General features: G+C 37.6%; 1 protein-coding gene across 6 annotated transcripts in view; it reads left to right on the top strand.

Moving 5' to 3' along the window:
* Window positions 1-2,299: 2,299 nt before the first annotated feature.
* Window positions 2,300-23,190, top strand: part of LRCH3 (leucine rich repeats and calponin homology domain containing 3) — a 141,490-nt gene continuing 120,599 nt past the window's right edge. For 3 of the 6 annotated variants that reach the window (XM_045851129.1, XM_045851133.1, XM_045851131.1), the window contains exon 1: window positions 2,302-3,037. In XM_045851129.1, coding sequence (XP_045707085.1) covers window positions 2,644-3,037 — 394 coding nt within the window. In that variant the 5' untranslated portion in view covers window positions 2,302-2,643. Of the gene's footprint in view, window positions 3,038-23,190 lie in introns of all 6 variants that reach the window. The other 3 variants (XM_045851128.1, XM_045851130.1, XM_045851132.1) reach the window with 3 other exon arrangements.

Below are 23,190 nucleotides of genomic sequence, written 5' to 3'. Positions count from 1 at the left end.
TTCTTATATCTTGATTTTGCAAGATGATCTTGTCACTTGCTTTATGAAGAATACTGGAGGAGTAGAATGACAGTTCTTTCATATTCTACCTTTCCTTTATAAATGAAACCTTAAGTCCTTCAAAGTCTCAAAAGTAAGTTCTTGATCTACCAGCTTTCTTTACCCAGGACTTATTCTAGTATAATGGTGTATATATAGCACCTCCATTTTCCTCATCACAAGCCTGTCTTTTGGCTTTCAAATATTTACCTCCTATTTATTTTGTTCTCAAAAGTTGTAAATTTTAAAAAATATTTTACTTATGTATTTGTAGAGAGGGAAGGGCAGAAGAAAGACCTGGAGAGAAACATCAATTAGTTGGGACAGGATCAAATCTGCAACCCAGGCATGTGCCCTGACCAGGAAGTGAACCTGTGACCTTTTGCTTTGCAGAATGCCACCTAAGGAACTGAGCCACACTGCTCGGGGCTGTAATTCTTTTTTCTTTCCTCCCAAACTTCTTTCCTGTATAATGTACATAACCTCTGTTAGTACTTAACCCACCTTCTGTCTCTGCTTTTTTCTACTATTTTTTAACTCCTATTAATATGTTCAGCCCTGCCCTGGCTGGTGTAGCTCAGTGGATTGAGTGCGGGCCTGCTAACCAAGGGGTAGTGGTTTGATTCCCAGTCAGGGCACATGCCAGGGTTGTAGGCCATGTCCCCAGCGGGGTGGGGAGTGGGGACGAGCAAGAGGCAACCACACATTGATGTTTCTCTCCCTCTCCTTCCCTTCCCCGCTCTCTAAAAATAAATAAACTCTTAAAAGTTTTGCCCTCTTTAAAAAAATATGCTCAGCCCTGAGTTATGGAAGATGATAGAGTTTAACATACTAAGGGCCTTAAAATCTAGTTGAATGGACAAAGAAACATCAGTCTATAAAGTTGGCCAGAAATGTAGAGACCACAATTTGTATGGAATGTTGTTATAATGAGATGTACTGGTAGAAAGGAAGGAAGTCACATTACAGAGGACTTGTCAGAAGAGTTTAGTGTAAATGTGCAAAGTAATAGGTAATCAAATATAGATGATATGTAGTCCATTTTAGAAAGATCTGGCAACTATTTCTATAGCATTGTAGCATTAGTGTGGAATATATGATTATGCTTTTTAGTCATTGTGGTTGAAATACTGCCTCTCTATAAAATGAGATCCTGCTCTTAAATAGTTTAAAATCTTTCTAAGAGTAACAAAATTTTAGGAATACCAGAATAAAAACCAATTCATGCATAGGATAAATGTTATTTGCCAGGAATAACAAATAACAATATATTACTTACATTGCAGTGACCCATGCACATAAAGAACACTGATAATTGAACATGAAACTTGTTGCTGAAGAACCTAATGTGTAGTCTTGAGTTCATAGAACTCTTGAGTAGTCCTTACTAATTGTCTTTGCCACTGAGATTAAACATTTTTACAATCTCTTCCAATTAGGAGTTGGGGAAAATGCTTGTCAAGGTTTAATGAAGATTTAGGCCTTGAATGATTTATAGGATCTCCCCAACATTACTTTCTTATGTTTTCTGTCATGGTCTTTGGTCCATGGCCCTGATGTTCTCTGTATGTACTATTATAAATCATACCTGGGTTTGGTCATGCTGATCCTCCTCACAATCTGTAACATTACTTCCACCTTCCAACCTACCTCATTTAATACAGATTTAATTCAAAACCTCAGCCATCCATGATACAGATTCCTTTTCTCCGAATTCTGATTGATAATCACACCACTCCTACTCAGGCCTTTTTTGTGTCTTGTTTTCTAATTGTTCTGTCTGGATTCTATAAATTGATTATAATCTCTTAGGAAAAGTGCTGTATCTGACAGCCTTTTCTATTTCCCACAGTAAATATTTGATGATTGATTGAATATTGGGGAAATTTACATCATATAGCAGTAATGGCTTAAATGTCCGTCCCCCCCCACCCCCGAAAAATAAAACACTCAAGAATATGCTAGACTGCAACATAAGTGAAGTCTAATTGGTTTAAAATGTGGTATTTTCCACTTTTTTGGAACTACATTTTTTTTTAAACCATTTTCTTCAGTTCTACCTTTAATTCTCACATTTAAATTATGGTCAGATGATTTGCTCAATTTTGGTTGCAAACCGAAATTTTAGACTTTAATGCTGTTTATGCTACCTAAAATTTTGCCTAAAGGGACAAGTACTATTTAAGATACTCATTTTGGTTTTGTTACGAGCTATTTCATAAAAGTGAAGGAGGGCTGTGTATATGTGTATATGTGTATAATCCTTTAGATGAGACCTGTGGAATTTGGGAGCCAGTCTAGTTTTTCATCAGGCAATAGTGAATACATGCGCAAGTCTCCATTTGGATCATTTGATTTACAGATAACAGAAGTTGGGAAATGTTTTATGTCACATCCCAGCCAAAGTTTCTGGCAGCAAGTGTTAAGAAACCTTAATGCTCACTCTAATCCTCCAATACTGAGGGAAGAAAGCAGGTGAGGAGTGCTGTCTGAAAGATATTTTTGCAGGGGCAAAATGTACCTGGAGCCTAGAGGAGCAGTGGCTACTCCAGATTTTTGTTTTATTTTCCTGTGAAAACCTAGTGGGCGGAGGCAAGCGCCTAGATGCACGAAGGGCACCACAGTCTTTTTTTTCCGTCCAGAGAACCGTCTGGGGTCTATAAATTTCCCCGCCCAACCCTCAGGTCTCGCCGCGCATGCGCGGAACCACTGGGTCTAGTAGTTGTCGTCTGGGAAATGGCGGCAGCGGGCTTGGTCGCTGTGGCTACAGCTGCAGAATATTCTGGCCCAGTAGCGTCGGGAGGTAACCTTTCCGGTGTTAACTGCGGCCCAAGCTCTGGGGCAGGACCTGGTCCTGGCCCAAGCTCGTGGAGCCGCTCCCTTGAGCGAGCGCTGGAGGAGGCAGCGGTAACCGGGGTGCTGAGCCTGAGCGGCCGGAAACTGAGGGAGTTTCCCCGGGGAGCCGCCAACCACGATCTGACGGACACCACCCGGGCGGGTGAGTGGGATTGGGAACATCCCTGCAGACGGGAGGCCCTGGGTGCCGCAGGAGGCGGCCCAAGCTGGTGGGGACCTCTCGGGGAGTTAATGCGCTGTTCCCATAGTTCCTAGTCAGGATCCGCACATAACGGGAGAAGGCGACTGCCCCAACCACTCCCCAACTCCGCTCCTGGGCCTACGGGCCAGATCCGGAGCTCGGGGAGGGGCAGACGGGGAGGGGCAGACAGCGGCATCTTTCGGGGAAGACTGTAGGGGATTGATGGGTGGTGGTTTCCTTTCCTAGAAAATTAACTTCAGTCCCTGCTGAGATAGACCCTTGCCCCACCCAGGTTTCTGCTGAGACCGGGGATTGTAGCGCGCTCTTAATTAGATCTCAGTAGCGCTGGTCACTGTATGGTCAGGAATGTTTAGATCTCAGCACTGGCGTTTTTTCGAGAGTTGTTTTTAACATGAACCCAAACGCTGTAACTGTGCTTTCGCCGCCTTCATGTAGTTGACTTACCAAATGATCTTGTTAAAATAACTAGAGCCCACCCTCCGACTTCCAGTTACTCGTGCCCCCTCTCTCCTCATGACCCCCCAAAGTAGAATACTACTTCGAAAAGATAAAGATTGCCTACCATATCACTATTTCATGCTTAAAAAAAAAAACATTTTGCTTTATACATACTTTTGAACCCAGTGAAGGTAATAAGGAATTAGGGTTTCTTCGTCGTATAGAGCTGTTGTAGAGAGCAATGTCTGTTAACTGAGATATTCACCATAATGTTTCTCTTGTGTTTAAAATACAGCTCCTCGGGGTAGATTAAAAGCTGAGTCTATTCATGTTCTGCACAAATACAAAGGAAAAAAAATCCCTTAAGTTTGAGTAGCATGATATAATTAAATAGTTTATTTTCTTATAGTGTTTTTGCAACCAAATAATTTATAGTATTTTGTGTCTAATTATTCCCTCTTATTTCTTATTTTAAAATCTTTAACACCTTCCTATGTTTGTGCACTCATTAAAGACTGGTAAATAGTACATATGATTCAGTCTTGTTAGAAAAACACAGTGTTAAACTACTTCAGGAATCTTCTTTCCAAAGAAACGCTTGCTCTCATGTGAAATGGAAGTAATTAAATGCCTTCTTGTTAAATCTAATCACTTTTTGGAAACAGTTGTACTGAATATAGTTTGTATTTTTTAGTGAATGACATTAAAGTTAAACTTTATTGCTAAGGTAAATATGAACAGCCACTTGCCTTTTGCATGTGTTCTGATAGATTACATCTAAAATTGTCATTAATACCCCATATTTTCTGATTATCTTTGGGAATAGCTGTATATTCAGGGGATAGCATAGCAATTTCATATTGGTGTGAATCATTTCATATTACTACATTAAGCCTGAAGCTAAAGAACAAATTGATTACAGTAGTTTATCTAGTTCATTATCTTACCATCGTTTAAACAGTTGTAAGACCAAAGTGTTTTGCCATTAAGAAATATTAACTAACAAAGAAAACCCATGGGCATTTATGAAGACTTATAAGTAATCCCAATGAACTTCTTCTTGTACTCTGAATTTCGAATTTGTTACCCATGTTTATTTTATTATTTTAATAGTTTATATATATAAACCATATTTTTGGTTGGTTGATACTTTATCTGGTCAAAAAGTGTAAATGAAAAAAAGACTACAAAGTATTTTATGACCTATTATTACTAAATTCATTTTAATATGTTAGAAATGTCACTTACTAAGTCTTTGGCAGACCTTGGGAAGGACAAAAACACTTGAGTTATTCTCTGAATCATTTTAAACAGATAATTTGATGTGGATAACATCATTTATTGAGTTTTAACTGTTTGCTATTCATCATGTTAGATGTTTTAAAATACATCATCATGTTAAATGAATAACAACCAATGGATTAAATATTATAATCCCCACTTTACATACGAGGAATTACTTAGAATTTACAGGACCTTCTCTGAGGAATCACTCAGAGAAAGTCCCATTAACTAGTAGTGGTAGAATTTCAGCCAAGGTCCATCTAATTATTTTCTCTCCACTATACCTCATAGCCTAGTCTCTTATGTATAGACAGTTATTACCATTCTATTTTTACAGATAGTGAAACCAAGGCCTAGAGAGAGAAGATAATTTGCTCAAGGACCTGTAGCTGAATGCCAGGGAAGGTGGTATTAGCTAGTTCTTGAGCCTAGTTGGAGGTAATTCCAAAACCATAGTCTACCTATTATACTAGGAACTTTTGAAACTGGAAAAGTTGGCAGTTGTGCTGCCTGTCACTACCAGAACCAATAAGTAGAGACAAAGATTGAATCTTGATTCAATTAGTGCCTTATCCAGATGCCGGCAATCTGAGAAGACAGCGGGTTATGCACCCTCAAAAACAGTCTTAATATTGCATCTCAAGCCTACCTTTTTATGAGGAGAAAAAAGGGTAGGTAAGGGGTTTGGAAAAAAGCTTGATTGGATCAGAGTTGCAGTCCATTGGTGATTTTCCTAGTACTTCTTTATCTGTTGATCAACAATTCTCTGTCTGTGTCCTGGACTTCCTTCCCTGGAACACAGTGTGGTTCAGATACCATCTCCATTGCTTGCAGACCCCCTGGGGCACAAAGGTTGAATTGTTTGTCTACCTCCTTGGAGTCACTTGGTCATACATTCCAGTTCCTGGAAAAGCTTTCCACATGCATTAGTCACTTAAACCTATCAAGTATGACTGAAGCTAAAATCTTTAACTCCTGAGTTCCCCTTTCACATTAGTGAAGTCAGACCCAATTTATGTTAGCTAAAATGTTTTGGTTAGACCATACAGGAAATTTAAAGCCAAAAAAAGTATTTGAATGGAGCATATATCAAATTTTTCACATATTTTATTCTTTCATAATGTATAGGATGTATCTGGTAAAGCTGCTATCCTTCAAGAGTTTACATTCTAAGAAACAGCACAGCCCTGGCCTGGTAGCTCAGTTGGTTAGAGCTTTATCCCGAAATGCCAAGTTGGCGGGTTTGATTCCCAGTCTGGGCACATATAAGACACAACCAAACAAACAAGTGGAACAGTAAATTGATGTGTGTATCTCTCTCTTTCTTCCTCTCTCCCTCTTAAAAAAAAGAAAAGAAACAGTCCATATTACCTATATTCTGTTTATAATTTGACATGATTAGAATTCATCATGGAACATTTTCTGGTGGTTTTCCTTTCCTGTTCATTTTAAAAGGTAGAGCTTTAGGGAAAACAAAAAGGGAAATACTTATTTGGGAATGAGTGATTTGGTTCAGTGGACAAGGAAAATCTTAGGAGAAATCACAGAAGACTTTTAGAGTCAGAAAGGACGTAGCTTTGTTTTGGGTAGGCAGAAGTGAGAAGAAAAGCCATGCCAGGCACTCATGGACATGCAAACAGTTTTAGAGTATAGGGCACAACAGATAATTTTGCTAGTCCATCCCATGCATACCCCTTTCATCTGATAATACTGTACTCCAGTTTTTCTAGGGAACCACCCCTCTCAGTTACATGGATCCCACTCTGACACAAGGGTGTGCAAGTGGTTCAGGCCTAGCTGATCTATGTTATCCATCCCACTGGCCACAGTGATTGTCCAGAGAAGGGTGTATTTTCTAATCAGCCCACATAAGTGTTAATTCTGAACTTTTTATTCCAACTGTTGAGGAAAAGGCATGCTTTGAACCCTGGGGTTGCTGAGAACATAGAATGTGATCCTGGAGCTTGCCAGTAAATGGAAAACAGAGCCAAAAGAAAGAGTGAAGCCAAGTTCTAATAATAGTGTTTGAGCCTTTGGATCTGTATATACCTTTGGATCAATAGCCAGTTGATGCTAACCTTGGACTTCCAAATTATGCAGACTAATAAATTCCCTTTTCTGCTTAATTTGAGTAGCACTTTTGGGTACAGAATAAGAGTCCTGACTATTAACAGCAAGACTCTACTCTTGATAGTGTTGTAGTGAGGCCAGTTTGGTCAGAATAAATGGTTGGATTAGGGAATATAAGACTTACCATTTGCTTATGAGATAGCTAGATTGATGATAGGTTTGGAGACAGTAAGGCTACTCAACATTCATTTATTCAAACATTTATTTACTAAGGGATTTTGGCAGGTGTAAATATACACAGAGGACCAAGATATTCTCTGCTTTCAAAAAACTAAAGGGGCCCTGGCTGGTGTGGCTCAGTGGGTTAAGTGCCGGCCTGCGAAACAAAGGGCTGCTGATTCGATTCTCAGTCAGGGCACATGCCTGGGTTGCAGGCCAGGTTCCCCAGAGCCAGGTGCATGAGAGGCAACCACACATTGGTGTTTCTCTCCCTCTGTTTCTCCCTCCTTTCCCCTCTGTCTAAGAATAAATAAATAAAATCTAAAAGTAAAAAGCCATAAAGAAGAGTTTACCTGATTTGAGTCAGGAACTCTTCATAAAAGAAAGAACTTAAGGGATCAATGGAGGAATAAATAGATGTAAAGATTAGTTGTCTAATAGTAAAATATATGTATTAGGCATTATGCTAGGTAGTATAGGGGAAACAAAACTAAGAGGTTTCTACCCTTTAAACATAAAATCTAGTAATCTGGTTAGGTGGCTATGATAATAGTCTTAAACTATCAGAGAATGAAAAACAGATTGTGCTAGAAAATAAAATGTACAAATGCTGATTGTATTTATTGTTTTTTTAAAACGACAATATATAAAAGATGACTGAGCTATTGGAACCTGGATGACTAGGAACGTGGTAATGCTACTGATAATAACAGTAGCTAACATTTATTGAGCTGTTAGCATATTCCAAGTATTGTACATGAAACTGTATATATAAAACATGCACATACAACAACCATATGAGTTGTAAGTACTATTTTCAACCCCTTTTTACATACGAAAAAAATGAAGACAAAATTAATCTGATCAAGTTTCTCAGCTAATAAGTGACAGAACTGGGATTCATATTCAGGTACATCTGATCATAAAATACGTGTTTTTGATCACAAGCTATACTGATGAAGTTTGGTACACATACACATAATTTCTCTGGTTTGCTTGGTACCTTTAAGAGGCTGGTAGCACATCTAGTTAATCATGTACAGCAAATAAAAATTTAAATTTGGAGCTTAAAGAGTGAAGTCAGGGCTACAGCATAAATTTGAGAGAGTCACAATGAAGAGTTTGAGATGCTTGGAGAAAGAAATGTGGAGAGTGGAAAAGCTGGTCACTGACAACTGTGGAGTACACCAGCATTTAAAGGGGCAAGAAGAGGAATCAAGCTGAGAAAAAAAGTTTCATAACTAGGCCTGTACTGTTGATAGAATTCTGAGAATCCTAAAACTGAAGGAACAATAGTATCTACCTGAGTTATTTCACAAATGAGAAGCAGTCTCAAAGAGGTTAAATGATGTGTTTGAGATTATATAGTGTGCTGCTTTCTCACAGAAGGCAAGAAGTATCTTTGGAATGGAAGACAAAAAAAGAAACCAAGGACTCAGCTTGGAGGGAAGCAAAGGGGGAGGCTAACATTGCACACAAAAAAGAAAAAGAAAAATTTATATGTAGTGGGTGAGCCAAGGTAATACAATCCTATTGAAGCGATGAGAATTAAAACTTTCAGTAAATGGATCCTTATTTCCTAAGGTAAAGAATGAGGATTGCTAAAAGATCAGTTAATTTTTCAAGGAAGCAGTTTACAACCCACAAAATTATGGTTTCGTTAGTCTTGGAAATATATACTGGCTGGAGTGCCAGATCTTAAGTGGTAATACATTTTTCTTGGTTCCTATTTAATGTATTTTTTTAATCAAACACAATAAATGTACTATGAAATTTTCTAGAGTAGTGCTGTACTATATGGTAGCTACTAGCCTTAGGTGGTTATTAAAATAAGTTAAAATTTAAAAATTTGATTCTTCAGTAGCACTAGCCACATTTCAAGTGCTCAGTAGCCACTTGTGTTGTACTGGACAGAACATTAGACAAATCTATTGTCTGTCATATAGGACGGCATAGATAATAGAACCCTTCTATCATTTCAGAGAGTTTTATCAGACAGTAATGTTGAGGTATACAATCTTGAATAGAAATTTTCTTCTACATTATTTTATAAAATAATACTTCTTTTGGCATTGTTTTTCTATATCCACAAAAAAAATAAGCCACCATGGGTACTATAATTGAAAACCTTACATAATGGTTGAGAAGGCAGAGGCAAAAGGAAGAGGTGGCAGCAAATGAAGGCCCGGTTATAATTAAAAGATCCTTGCTAGTATCTTAGGGTCAGGGATGAAATTTAATTTTTTATTTTAGAAATAAAATCTAGTTAACAGTGACTGCCCTTTAAGCATGTCATCTTTGTTAATAGAGGCATTGACTATATATTTGACACATTTACCATCCACTGATACTACATGGTCAAATACAGAAGAATGTTTGAAGAGCCTTGGAAATGAGGAAAGACTAGAAAACAACAAAAACTATTTTGATTACTCAGACTAGTTCAACTTAGTAAACTTAAAAAAATATTCCTTCTTATACTAACAGTTACACACGATCAGTACAGTGTAGAAAGTTATAAAGAATACAACTTACCAGAGATAACCAATAGTAAACAATGGGTTGAAATATTCCAAAAAATTTTTTCATGAATATACACATCCTTTTTTAAATTGTAAATCTGGGATCACACAAAGGCTGTTTTATCATCTATTTTTTTTTTTTTTTTACTACATGAGAGACAATATTAGGAAATAGAGATCTGTAGCATTATTTTCAATAATTTACCCTACTGGTGCACATTGGGATTTTCAACTTTCACTATTATAAATGATATTGCTGAGAATGGTTTAGTATGTATGTCTTTGAAAACTTGTCTATTTCTTTAGGATAAATTCCTAAAAATATAATTGATTATTTAAAAGATATGCACAATTGTAATGTGTTTTTATTTAATTTTTTTAATTATACTTTATTGATTATGCAATTACAGTTGTACTAATTTCCTCCCCTTACTCCTGTCCACCTAGCACCCCCTGCTCCCTCAGGCAATCCCCACACCATTGTTCATGTTCATGGGTCATGCATATAAGTTCTTTGGCTACTCCATCTATTATACTGTACTTTACATTCTCATGGCTATTTTGTAACTACCTGGTAGTATGGTCTAATGTGGTAGGTGTCCTGTAGGGTCCAGTGGCACAGCCTCCCCTATCACCCAAGTTGGGTACTCAAGGTGCAACCTCCGTATGGACTGAGTACACCCTCCTCTTGTAGTTGAGCCTTGGTTGCTATTGGCAGATAAATGGTAGGGATTTACACAGGCCAGTTAGCTGCTAGTATTGGCAGTGACCACTGACCACCAACCTCCAACCTCTGAGGAGGATCAGCTCTGCAGGGGTAGGATGGTGGTGCTCCAACATGGGCTATAGCTGTCCACTGAGTACACTGGCCCTGAGGTTGCCTGGGTGGTATAAGCCAAGATCAATTCCCACCTGTGTTTTGTCCAGGGCCACCCTGCCTGAGCTGTATAGCAATCTGAGATGGTTGCTACTTGTCCTGGGCTTAGAGATTCCCAGGTGAAGCCAAGCTGTGAATCTAGGCTTACTGCTTGCTAGTGCTGGACCTGGGGCTCACTGAGGCCAGCTGTTACTTTTTTTGAGAGGAAGATTTAGGAAGTTGTGCAGCATAAGCCAAGACCAACCAAGATCAACCAATCATATGGAAAAGCACCTTGGGGTAGGTCCGTAAGTTCGGTGGGGCAGAGTCTCTGGGGATCTCCAAGGCTGGTCAAACAGTGTTAGCCAGGTTGATGGAGTCTCAGATATGGCACCAGCTTGACAGCTCTGTGGCTCTGTGGGGGAGGGTTTAGAAAAGGGACAACGGCTCTGCTCACCTTGATGCCATACACTTCAGTTTCTCGCTGTATGCCACTGGTGCCTTTCAATCTGCTACTCCAGTGCTGAAGCTCAGAGGGAGTGAGTCTGAGTAGGTGCGTGTGTGTGTGGGTTCTTAAAAAGAACTGCTTGGTGCTCCAGAAGTTTCCTCTACTGACTCAATTCCTGATGGATTTATTTATTTATTTATTTATTTATTTATTTATTTATTTATTTATTTTTGCAGCCAGAAGTTGTGGGGAATTATCTTCCTGGCACTAGAACCCTGCGCTGGGACACCTGGGGTGGGGTCTGGGACTCCTCTCTCCTAGATATCCCTCCTGACTTTTTATCCACTGTGTGTGTGCACGCATGCTCGGGTGTGCACGTGCATGAGAGACAGAGAGACTAGCCTGTTCCTCATCTGCTCCTCTACTACCAGTCTGGATGGATGTGGTTTCTTCTATTCTGTAGTTGTCAGACTCCATTCAGCTGGATTTCTGACAGTTGTGAGTGATGGTTGTTTTATATTTTAGTTCTAATTTTGATGTGCTTGTGTGAAGAGGCAAGCCATGTCTACCTATGCCACTATCTGACTGGAAGTGTTGTAATGTTCTTACACAGATTGTAAAATCATCCTTCTAGAAGGGTTATTCAGCTTAGATTTATGTAACAGTGCATGAGTTGTCCTCACTTTGCATTCATTGGTCTTCTCATTTTTTTAATCTACATCAGACAGATAGGTGAAAATTGATATCTCCGTGTTATGTATTCATTGTAACTTGAGGAATATAATTTTTTTCTACAAGAAAAAGTTTATAAATTCCAGGGGAGAAGATTCCTCCCTCCCTCCCTCCCTCCCTTCCTCCGTCTCTCTTTTTCATTGTTGAACTGATTGATAAAATATTAGAAGCTGTTTGTGCATGTATATAAACTCCTATATTTTTATTTTGAATTCTTTTATAATTGTAAGAGATACATAATTATCATAGAAAATTTGGAAAAACAAATACACAAGGTAGAGAAGGAAAAAATAAGTAATACTACTGCATAGATAAAGCACTGTGAACATTTGATATAATCTTCCAGGTTTTTTTTTATGCATGTACATATGTATTGAAAACCATGTTCTCAGCTTTTTGTAGTGTGCTTAGATTTATATTACCATATCTTAAAGTATATTAGAAATATTGTGCCATGTGCATTAAAATTTTCTTATAATAGAATTTTAATGGCTGCAGAATATTTAATCATATCTTTGTACTTAGCCAAATACCTTTTATTGGACATTTAGGCTATTTCTAACTTTTCATTATTATTAATAACACTGTGAACATACTTTCATATAACTCTTTGCTTACACCTCTTCTTATTTTCTTTGGGTACTTCCTAGAAGTTGAATTTTTCTAACAAATTTTATGCAATTTTTAAAACTTAAACTTAGTTCACAGGCAAAATTTCAAAAGCAGTTCCTCATAGAAACAGTGTTATATATTGTGTGTAGCCCAGTTAGGTTTATATTCCAACCATCAAAACCTTTTTTATCCTAAACATAAAAGTTGGCGTAACTCAGATTTTATACCTCTTTATACCTAACAGCCACAATCTCCCACGTTTCTGTCTCTAAAGAGGATGTGTATGTATTAATGATGTAAATTTTTATTAAGGTACCTCTGATCTCAGGGAGGGTCTGGGGTGCAGAGTTTGAAGTTACCTCAGTAGGGAACTTGAAATTTAAGACCTGAAATTTTCTTAGGAATTCCATCCTACACAATTGTATTTTCATACTTGTTTTATGATCTGTGGATTTAAATGACCAACCATTAGGGAAGATCAAACCAAACAAGCTTCTATAATGTTTATACTGTTGGTTTTCTATAATCCACCCCCATCATGCATATCTTAGAATCAGAAGTATGGATAATACTGTCTTTAAACAATTTAAAATTTTTTATTTATTCTTAGTGAGAGGGTAATGGAGAGAGAAGGAGGGAGAGGAGTATCAATATGAGAGAGAAACATCGATCCATCAATTGCCTCTAATATTCACTCCTACTGGGGACCAAACCCAAAATCTAGGCATGTGCCCTGACCAGGAATTGAACCAGCAACCAACTGAGTCACACCATTTAGGGTTATAATACTCCTTTTTGTAACAAAGTTTCTATGGATATATGCATATTGAATTGAAGTATGGGATGTTAAGGACATATCTCAGGAAACAGCATTTATGACTCCCCCTCTTATAACTTTACCTCCCATATTTTCAGCCACATGCTTCTTCCTTTCTCTTTTGCCTGAGAAACAGTACAATTCTTATATTGTATTAACACAATAGGAAAGACTTCTGTTACTTATGTCTTTCCCTTCCCCTTCCTGAAATGTGAGTGTGCTTTATAAAGAGAGGCAAAGACCATGGGAAAGATCATGGCTATTGGGTATAAAGGTGTCTGAAATAAGATTTAAATGTATGTTTCAGGTAAAAATCTAAACTTTACTGGCATTGTTTTTAAAAGAGGAAGGGTAAATAGTAGGATGGTGCCTTGAAGAGGGGTGTGAAGATGAGTCAGATCACCCCAAACTCAAGTGTTGAGATCAGAAGAATGGCAACAGTGTTGGGGCCAAGGATTTTCTAGAGTTTATTTCTTTACACATTGGCTGTATTTAGGGGCTGGATGGTTAATATCTCATAACATGAAATACTACTTTTAAGTAGTAACATACATGTTTATTTTTCCCCCATTCATTTATGAAACAGTTTTTCACTCAAGCATTGAAAAAAATACATGGTAAATATGAGAGTTCACACAAAGGAGCATTATTTTGAATTCCTGAAGTAACCAGCTATATCAAATGCAGTGCTACTAGTTTTAGAATAAACTAGTCCTAAAAATTTCAGGTAATTCCTTACTCACTTTTAACTTTCTTCTTTCTCTTATAAATTTCTAAATTTTTATTGGCAGATAGTCTAAAAGCAGGCATTTTTACTAGTTTATGAAATTTATTCCTTACAAAAAATAGGTAATAGTGCCCTGGTCAGGTAGCTCATTTGGCTAGAGTGTCATCCTAATACACCAGGGTTGTAAATTTCATTCCTGGTCAGGGCACGTACAAGAAGCAACCAGTGAATGCATAAATGAGTGGAACAAGAAACTGATTTCTCTCTCTCTCTTTCCCCCACCCCCTCTGTCTCTCCCTTCCTCTCTCTGTAAAATCAATAAATAAGTCTTAAAAAATAGGTAGTAGATTTTTCTGGTAAAAACAGGTTTTTAAAAAATTATCTGCACATCATCATAGTGAAAAGATAAGCCACAGAATAAGAGATTTCCAATAAAAACAACCAACAAATGATATAAAAAATAGGTATATAATCTCTACCAACAAGTAAGAAGACAACCCAATAGTGAGAAAACACTTGAACTGGTACTTGTAAAAAGGAATTCCAGCCCTTGGCTAGTGTGGCTCAGTGGATTGAGTACCAGCCTGCGAACCAAAGGGTTGCTGGTTCAATTCCCAGTCAGAGCACATCTTGAGTTGCAGGCCAGGTCCCCAGTGAGGGGTGTGAAAGAGGCAACCACACAAGGATGTCTCTGTCCCTTTCTTTCTCCTTCCCTTCCCCTTTCTCTAAAAAGAAACAAAATCTTTTTATAAAATAAGATTCTTAAAAAAAAAAAAAGAGGAATTCCAAATGATAAAAAAATATGTGAAAAGAAATACTCAACCTTATTAGTAATCAAAGGAATGGAAAATAAAACCAAACCGAGGTACTACTTGAAAAGCTGACAATACCAAGGACTGCAAAGAAAGTAAGAACGCTGGGGACACTTATCCACTGATAATGGGAGTGTGAATTGGTAAATTGACTTTTCAAAATACCTAGTATCATTGAGCCCTGACCGTCTTGGCTCAGTTGGTTGGCTATCATCCCACAGAGTGAAAGGTCACCAGTCCATTCCTGGTCAGGGCACATGGTCTTAGGTTGTGGGTTCAGTCCCTCGTAGGCGTGTATGAAAGGCAACCTATTGGAGTTTGTCTCTCACATGAGTGATCCTCTCCCACTCTTCCTGTCTCCCTTCCTATCTAAAAATTTAAAAAAATCTTTTTTTAAAACTCATTTTCTTTTTTTAAAGATTTTATTTATTTATTTTTAGGCAGAGGGGAAGGGAAGGAGAGAGGGAGAGAAACTGCGATATGTGGTTTCCCCTCATGTGCCCCCCACTGGGGACTTGACCCGTAACCAGGCAAGTGCCCTAGACTGCGAATCAAACCAGCAGACTCTTTGCTTCACAGGCAGGCAGGCACTCAGTCCACTGAGCCACACTAACTAGGGCAGGAGTGTCTAACTCATTTTCACTGGGGGCCACATCAGTCTCCCAGTTGCCTTCAAAGGGTTGAATGTAATTTTTAGGACTGTATGAATGTAACTACTCCTTAACTAGGGGCAAGGAGCTTGGCACTGCCGCCGGGTAGAAACAAGGTGCCAGGCCAGATAAAACAAAGTGGAGTTCTAGATTCGGCCTGTGGGCCTTGTGTTTGCCACCTATAAGTTAGGGCAAACAAATCTTTTAAAAAGAAAAATACCTAGTATCATTGAAAACACATACTCGATGACCCAGAAATTCCAGACTCTGAGACATATATCACAACAAAACTTGTGTTTATGTACATGGGATATATGTATAAGAATGTTCTTAGCATTGTTCATTATTTGACAAAATAGAAACAATCTGAATGATCATCAGTAGAATAGAAAAATCAGTTGTAGTATATTTATTTGTATGACTTTACTGCAGTGAAAATGAATGAGCTACAACTATATGAAATTACATGAATGAACCTTGGAAACTTGTTGAGCAAATGAAGTATGAAGAATATCTTGCACAAATACATTTAAATAAAGTTCAAAAAGCAAAATTGTACATAAGTGCTAAAATTATTAAGGGAAAAAAGCAAGGAAATTACTAACATTAAAGTCAGGATAATGCTTATCTGTGTGGAGGGGAAAAGGTTAAAATCTGGAAAGGAGCCCTTGGCCAGGTAGCTCAGTTGGTTGGAGCGTCTTTCCAACATGTCATGGTTGGGGTTTGCTCCCTGGTTGGGGCATATACAAGAATCAACCAAGGAGTGTGTGAATGGGTGGAACAATAAATCAGTGTCTGTCTGTCTGTCTGTCTGTCTGTCACTCTCTCCTTTTTTCTAAAACCAGTAAATTAAAAAAAAAAAAAAACTTGGAAAGGAGGCAGCAGGATAGGGGTAGAAGTGTATTTCAGAAGTACTAGAAATGTTCTGTTCCTTAACCTAGGCTCATCACCTATATGGTTGCTCACTCTATACTTTTTTTAAAAAGGATTTTATTTATGTTTAGAGAGTGGGAAAGGGGGAGAGAAAAAGAGGGAAAGAAACATCCATGTGTGAGAGAAACATCATTTGATTCCCTCTTGCACTCCCCCTACTGGGGACCTGGCCTATAACTCAGGCATGTGCCCTGACCAGGAATTGAACCTGCAGCCTTTTGGTTTGCAGGATGATACCCAATCCACTGAGCCACACTAGTAGGGCTGTATTTCTTTTTTTGAGTTGGACATTTATGATTTATTTATTTTTTAAATGTACTTCTTTTTCTTTAAAGATTTATTTATTTTTAGAGAGGGAAGGGAGGGAGAGAGAAACATCAATGTGCGGTTGCTGTGGGACATGGCCTGCAACCCAGGCCTGTGCCCTGACTGGGAATCAAAACTGCGATGCTTTGGTTTGCAGCCTGCGCTCAATCCACTGAGCTATACCTGCCAGGGCTAAATGTACTTCTTTGTTTAGGCTTAGTCATTTACTTTTAACTTGTGTATTACTTGCGGTATTTCCTTTTTACTTTCTCTTTTTCTTTTTCCTCTTACTATCGTCTCCCTTTTTCCAATTGAGTGAGCACTTCTTTTTCTTGCTTCCCTAATACTGTGTACATTTTTCTACTGTCACAGTGGATAATACTGTTTTTCTCATACTAGATTGAGAGCTCCTTGAAGGAGATATGTTAGTTTTCTCTTGCCGCATAGCAAATAATTATAGATTTAGCAGCTTAAAACATCTATTTTATGTTATAGTTTTATAGGACAAAACTGGACTCAGCTGAGTTATCTACCCAGGGTCTCACAAAGCCAAATCAATTTGTTGCCTAGCCTGGGCTCTTATCTGGTGGAGGATTTGCTTCCAGGATCATTTATGTTTTGGCAGAACTCAGTTCTTTGAAGTTATAAAACTGACATCTTTATTTCCTTGCTAGTTGTCAGTTTCTGGCTGCTCTGAGATCCTGGAGGCCACCCACATTGTTTACAACAAGGTCCCCTCCTCCTCAGGCCCAGGGTGGTTACGAGGAATCCTGCTTTGAATCTCTGACTTCCTCTTTTGCTAGCAGCCAGAGGGCTCATCTGATGAGATTGGGTCTAGGCAAATTATTTAATTCAGAGTCAATTGATTAGTAACCTTAATTATATCTGCAAAATCCCTTCTGCCTCAGGAGGAACATAATCAAAATATTATTTCATATTCCCAGTCCCACTGATAAGGGTAGGAAATATTGAGGTGGGAAGGCATTTTTGGATTCTTCCTACTAAAGAGGGTTCTCTCTTGCTCTCTTTTTATTGTACAAAGCCTAGTACAATGCCACTGCCCTTTGAGTGTTTCCTGAATGTATGTTCCGTACATTGGGTGGATGGGTGAATGAGGAGGCAAAAACAAAATTATGAAGAGCCTATTCACTTTCTTAGCTTTGGAAATAGAGACAACTGACTTTTGTGTGACTGGGTTTAATGAGGACCCTTGGGGCTTTAATGGTGGTAGAATTCAGTCAGAACATTATCAAGGATAATAGCAGTGAATAGGCTTCCTTTGATGTCAAAAAGTCAGGCATTCAAACCCTTTTTAATTGGTGTCATAGAGGATAAGAGATGATTTACATCTGCAAAGAGTTAGTTCCTCAAAATGTAACCAGTTGCTATGAGAATTTTTAGGTCTTTGAAAATTTTCAAAATAGGGCCTTGATTTGTTAGTAAAAGAAATAAATTTTAAACTTCTCACAATGAAGTATGCTTTCTGTGTATATTCAGTATTTATAACTATGATGATTTTGTTTTGTTTTTCATTCATTTTATTGTAATAGAATATATATTTTTTAATTTTATTTTAATCATTGTTCAAGTACCAAAAGAAACTTTAGCCAGTGCAGAATAGCTCAATTGTAATACAGCACAGCTATAAAAACAGTGTGGCTGTGGAACAGCTCAGTTGTGGCTCAGCATGGCTGTGGAGACAGCATGGCTGTGAGGCAGCCCTGAGGCCATCCCCTCTCCAGCTAGACAGCTGTGCTCTGCTCGGCTCCATGTAGGTAGCTCTGGCATTTCACCTCAGCCAGGGAGACACTGTCTTTCCCTGGAAAGGAAAAGGGTGTTCTATAACTATGATAATTTTGAAGGCCTCTGTTGTCTAAGGACTCCTAGCTGGATAACTATGGGATGCTTTTTCTAGCTTAGTAACATTGTGATTTCTGTCCATCTATTATCAAGTGACAAATGAAGCCTGTAAGTTTTCAGAATTTAGTGTGCATAAAATATAAAATCACCTGTGGCACTTTTTAAAAAATGTACATTCCTGATTCCAGACCTAGAGAGTCTGACTGGGGAGATCTTGGGGCTTGGGGCATAAGCTTCCTTTTTTAAGAAGCAGCCTGATGTGATGGTTCTAGGCACAGGTGGTCTAAGAACCTCCAGTGGAAAATTCATGCTTAGACTTTTGCTACTTTACTCTAAAATGGAAGAAAGGTTTTCATATCTTAAAAATATCTTGATTAGGTAAGCCAGAGATTTTATTCAATTGAAAGTACATTTTTTAAAATGTAAAGCACATAATTTATTTAGCAAAATTGGACACTTTGGTATAGAATGAACATTTGAAAGTCCAGTCTGTTTGTTTTAAAGATGGAGTCGCTAAAGAACTGTGTTAAAGTGACAAATAGACAACCAATTTACATGAAAAATAAAGTATGAAAATTGAGCATAGTTAGTCAAGGTTCTCAGTTACAAGCAACAGAAACCAGCTGTGGTTGTGAAGAGCCCACAAACATCTCCAGCAGAATTGGAAAACCAGGCTGGAAGGATAGGTAACGAGGAACAATGTCCAAAATCATGGGATAGAACTTGTTCTCAGAAGACACTACTAGAACTGTCACTGGGGATAGACACCTCACTTGCATCACCAACACCGGTATACTGGACACTATACTCCAGCACTGGAACCTTAGCCACCACTTCCTCTGGAAATTGGAGTGTATTATTCCCACTGTGCTTTCAATTCAAGGTTAGGAAAGGGCATGTCTGCTTTAGGGTACCTAGATTATATGCCTGTGCCCTTCGCAAGAGAGGCTGGGAAAGCAGTTATACTGTAAGTGGCACCTTTTTAGCTTCTATTGAGTAAAGAACTCTGTTTCATAAAGTATTGGATTCTCCAAACATAGGAATAATGTTTACATCCTGGGCAACCTTAAAAAAATGGCATGTGCCTTGGCTGGTGTGGGTTAGTGGATTGAGCATAGACCTGTGAACCAAAGGGTTGAGGTTCGATTCCCAGTCAGGGCACATACCTGGGTTGTAGATCAGTTCCCAGCAGTGGGGTGCACAAGAGGCAATCACACATTGATGTTTCTCTCCCTCTCTCCTTCTCTTCCCTTCCCCTCTAAAGATAAGTAAATAAAATCTTTAAAAAAAAGGGCATGTGTTTACTACGAGTTGTATTTTATACTAAAATCAAGTAACCAAGTAAGTTTTTAGTGGAATGTATGATTTCATAATGCACAGTGAACAAGCATTAAATGATAGGCAATTTACTGATTGTAATTAGTGTAATTTTTCTACAGCCAAACTTTCCATTTCTTGGTTCAGTAGGGAAAAGAGAAAAAGATATTAATTAGACTCTTTTTCCAGGAGTACCTCAGGGTTTTTTTCTTGTTTTTTGTTTTTTTTTTCCAATTCTGAGAGTATGCTCAGTTTCTCTTTAAGATCTGAAGTCTGCATTAATTTGTGGAGAAGAAAAATGAACAGTGTCCCCTACCTCCTATTCCTTCAAGCAGCTACAGTGTCCCAAATCCCAATACCTAGAGACAGCATTCTGTTGTCATTTTAATCATTTTATTATAGATGATTGTCTATAGTAAAAAATTTTGACAACAGATGTAGTTTATTCATTTATGTTACATGCATGTACTAATGTTTTCCTAACAGAGTCCAGTGGATTGTTTTGTACGTTCCTTAGACAGTAGGTTCACAATGCTTGCCTGGAGACAATTGATTCAGATAGTGGTTAGCATCTTAGTGACCTTTAAGTAGGAGAAAGGGGATTTAATATTAAGTATTTGGAAGCATTGTAGGTTGTACTTTGAGGCAATATGGGAACTGGGAGATTGTCTGAAGTGTGGAATTCAAAGATAGAGAGCTAAAACTTGTTAAGAAGGAAAGGATATTAGAAGACAAAAACTGAAGACATTTCAAGCAGTGCTATAGATAAGGAGGGGGATCCCTTGTTCAGAATGTAAAAAACAAATCAACATGTATGGGCAGATTGGAGAACCAGCCTCCAACCAGAAGGATAGGTAACCAGGAGAGGATAGGTAACAAGTGTAGGATAGTAAAGGTGAGCTGTTTCCATGGATTTGATATGATGGAGTGGGCAGGGGTCATGTTATTTTAGGAGTAAGAAGATTTGGATGTTTTAGTCTTGATTCTTTACTATTTAGTTCTTTAACTTAAATCAGTCTTTACTCATTGAAAAAATGGCAGACTGGATTGGAGTTCTTAAGAGTTAGAAGGCCTAGAGATTTGGAGGAATCTCCTCAGAGGTTGTGCTTTTCCCAGGTATGAGTTAAATTGTGCCTCTCCCCCAAAATAGCTTCAACTAGAATCATCTTTGATTCTGTGATGTATTCATTTAACAAATAATTTTAGCCATGACCTTGTACCTGAGGTCCAAACATGTATTTAGTTGTTTACTTGATATTTTCACTAGATGTCTAAATAGGCATTTCAAATGTACCTTGAGCAAAAAGGATTACTGATTTGTTTCCCCTACTCACTTCCCCCTAAAAAAGAGGTAGAAAAGAAACTAACATTAAAAACCTATTCTTGTAGTAAATGACACTATAGTTTATTTATTGAACTGGAACTCATCTCAATTAGTGTTGAGTAATTGATGTCATTACTCCACCATCCATCTACTCAAGCAAGTAGCTCAGGACTCAAACTTGGGAGTCCTCCTTGATTCTCTCTTATTTCTCCAATTCTCCTCAGTCTAATAGCAGATCAGTCTACTTCAACATATCCTAAATCTGTTCACTTCTCTGTCTCTCCTGCTAAAACTCTAGCCTAAGCCCCTTAATGTGCTGCCATCAGTTAATGCAGTAGACTCTTAAGTAATCTTCCTGTTTCTACTGTTATGTACCACTTGTAAGCATTCTTATACAGCAGCTAAAATGGTATTTTAAAAATCTCAATCAGATCATGTCATGCCCCTTTAAAATCAAACTAACAAAATCCTATAGTACTTATTCACTGCCTTTTTTATGAAATTTAAATGGCTTAACCTGGGATGAAAAAGCCAATGTATGACCTCTGCCTACTTCTTAAGCCTTAACTGGATTTGTTCTTGGATCTAGCTTATTAAATCTTAGTTCAGTTAAACTTTTCTTCTTTCTAGTCATTAGACATACCAAACTTGGTTTTCCTCCATGGCCTTTGTACTTGGTATCCTATATTCATGGAATACCCTTTTTCCAAATCTTTTTGTGACCGTGACTGTGACTGTATGTCTCACATTCTTTATATTTTAGCTCTACTATGAATGAGTACATATAAAGTACTTAAAGAGCAATTCTTAGTTCATATTAAATGATTAATAAACTTTAGCCTCCTCCCACTCAAAACTGACCTCTTTGGAGGGGTCCATGTTAAAACCTGTCCAGGTGCCTTGAGCCACTTTTCTTTAGTGTTGTTCTTCATTTCCTCCATAGTATGTCTCTACTTATTGTTTACTCTATTATAATGTAAGCTTCAGTGGAGTAACAACCTTTTCTGCCTCTATCTCCAGCATTTAAAATAGTGTGTGTCATGTAGTATACCCTTAGTAAACTTTTAAAGAAATGAATGAGTGATCTCTTACTCCATGTATCTATCATAAACCTGACTAGGTCTGCTAGCATCGAATTCTTTTAAAATTTTTGTTTTGATGTTTGAAAATCATTATTTTGCTTCCATTTTTCCACTGGGTATAGCTTCTTGCTTGGTGGGGTTTTTTTTTGTTGTTGTTTCTATTTTCCATTTCAGCACCTTAAAAGTGTTATTACATTGTCTTCTGATTTCCATAATTTCCGTTGAAAAATTGGCCTTCAGGGGTTTTTGTTCATTGTGTTCATTTATGTTCTAATTTGGGCTACCAGTGTTTCCTTTCCTTCATACCCAATATAGTCATATTTTATGTATCATGTTATTATATATTATATCAAACTATATCTTGAGTTAAAGTACTAGCAAAAGTTTTAGAAAAAAACATTAAAATGCCAATTGTGACTGTTCATTTTCAATAAATCTCATTTATGTGATGCTATTGATACCATCCTGAATTAGGCTTCCTCAATATAGTTAGGGTAATTTTATGTGTATTCAGCAGATTAATCAAGACTAATTTCACCAAAGATTTATTTTCTTTATCAAACAAATATTTATAGTCCATGTGCACAATGACTTTCTAGCAAAATGTATTTAACATACTAAGTAATATAATTATTATTTAAATTCAATGTAAAATAATAATATCCAGGATAAATAGTATTGAATTATTTTATTTAATCCATGCCTCAGTGAGCAATTATGGTTTTTGAAGAATAAAATATATTCTTTGCTGTCTTATCCAAAAGCAAGGTACTTTGCTAGGGTTCTTGGTATGAGTCATACCTTTCGGTTTTTCTTTAACTTTGTTAATATTATTATTAGAGTATGTATCGAAAGTTTCAGTTATTTTCATTTTCATAGGTTTTCTGGAGTAAAAAACCTTACTGCAGCATACAACTATATCACGGTTGCAACTTCATATTAATTCTTAGCTTGCAGTAAATGATTAATAAATGTTAGCCTCCAGCTCCCCCTTCAAAACTCACCTTTTTGGAGAGGTTCATGATAAATCCTGTCCAGGTCCCTTGAGCCACTTTTCTTCATTGTTGTTTTTCATTTCCTTCTT

The sequence above is a fragment of the Phyllostomus hastatus genome, unplaced genomic scaffold (assembly GCF_019186645.2).
Source record: "Phyllostomus hastatus isolate PE091 unplaced genomic scaffold, TTU_PhHast_1.1 phas_contig_86, whole genome shotgun sequence".
Lineage (NCBI taxonomy): Eukaryota > Metazoa > Chordata > Mammalia > Chiroptera > Phyllostomidae > Phyllostomus > Phyllostomus hastatus.
This window is presented reverse-complemented; position numbering and strand designations above follow the sequence as displayed.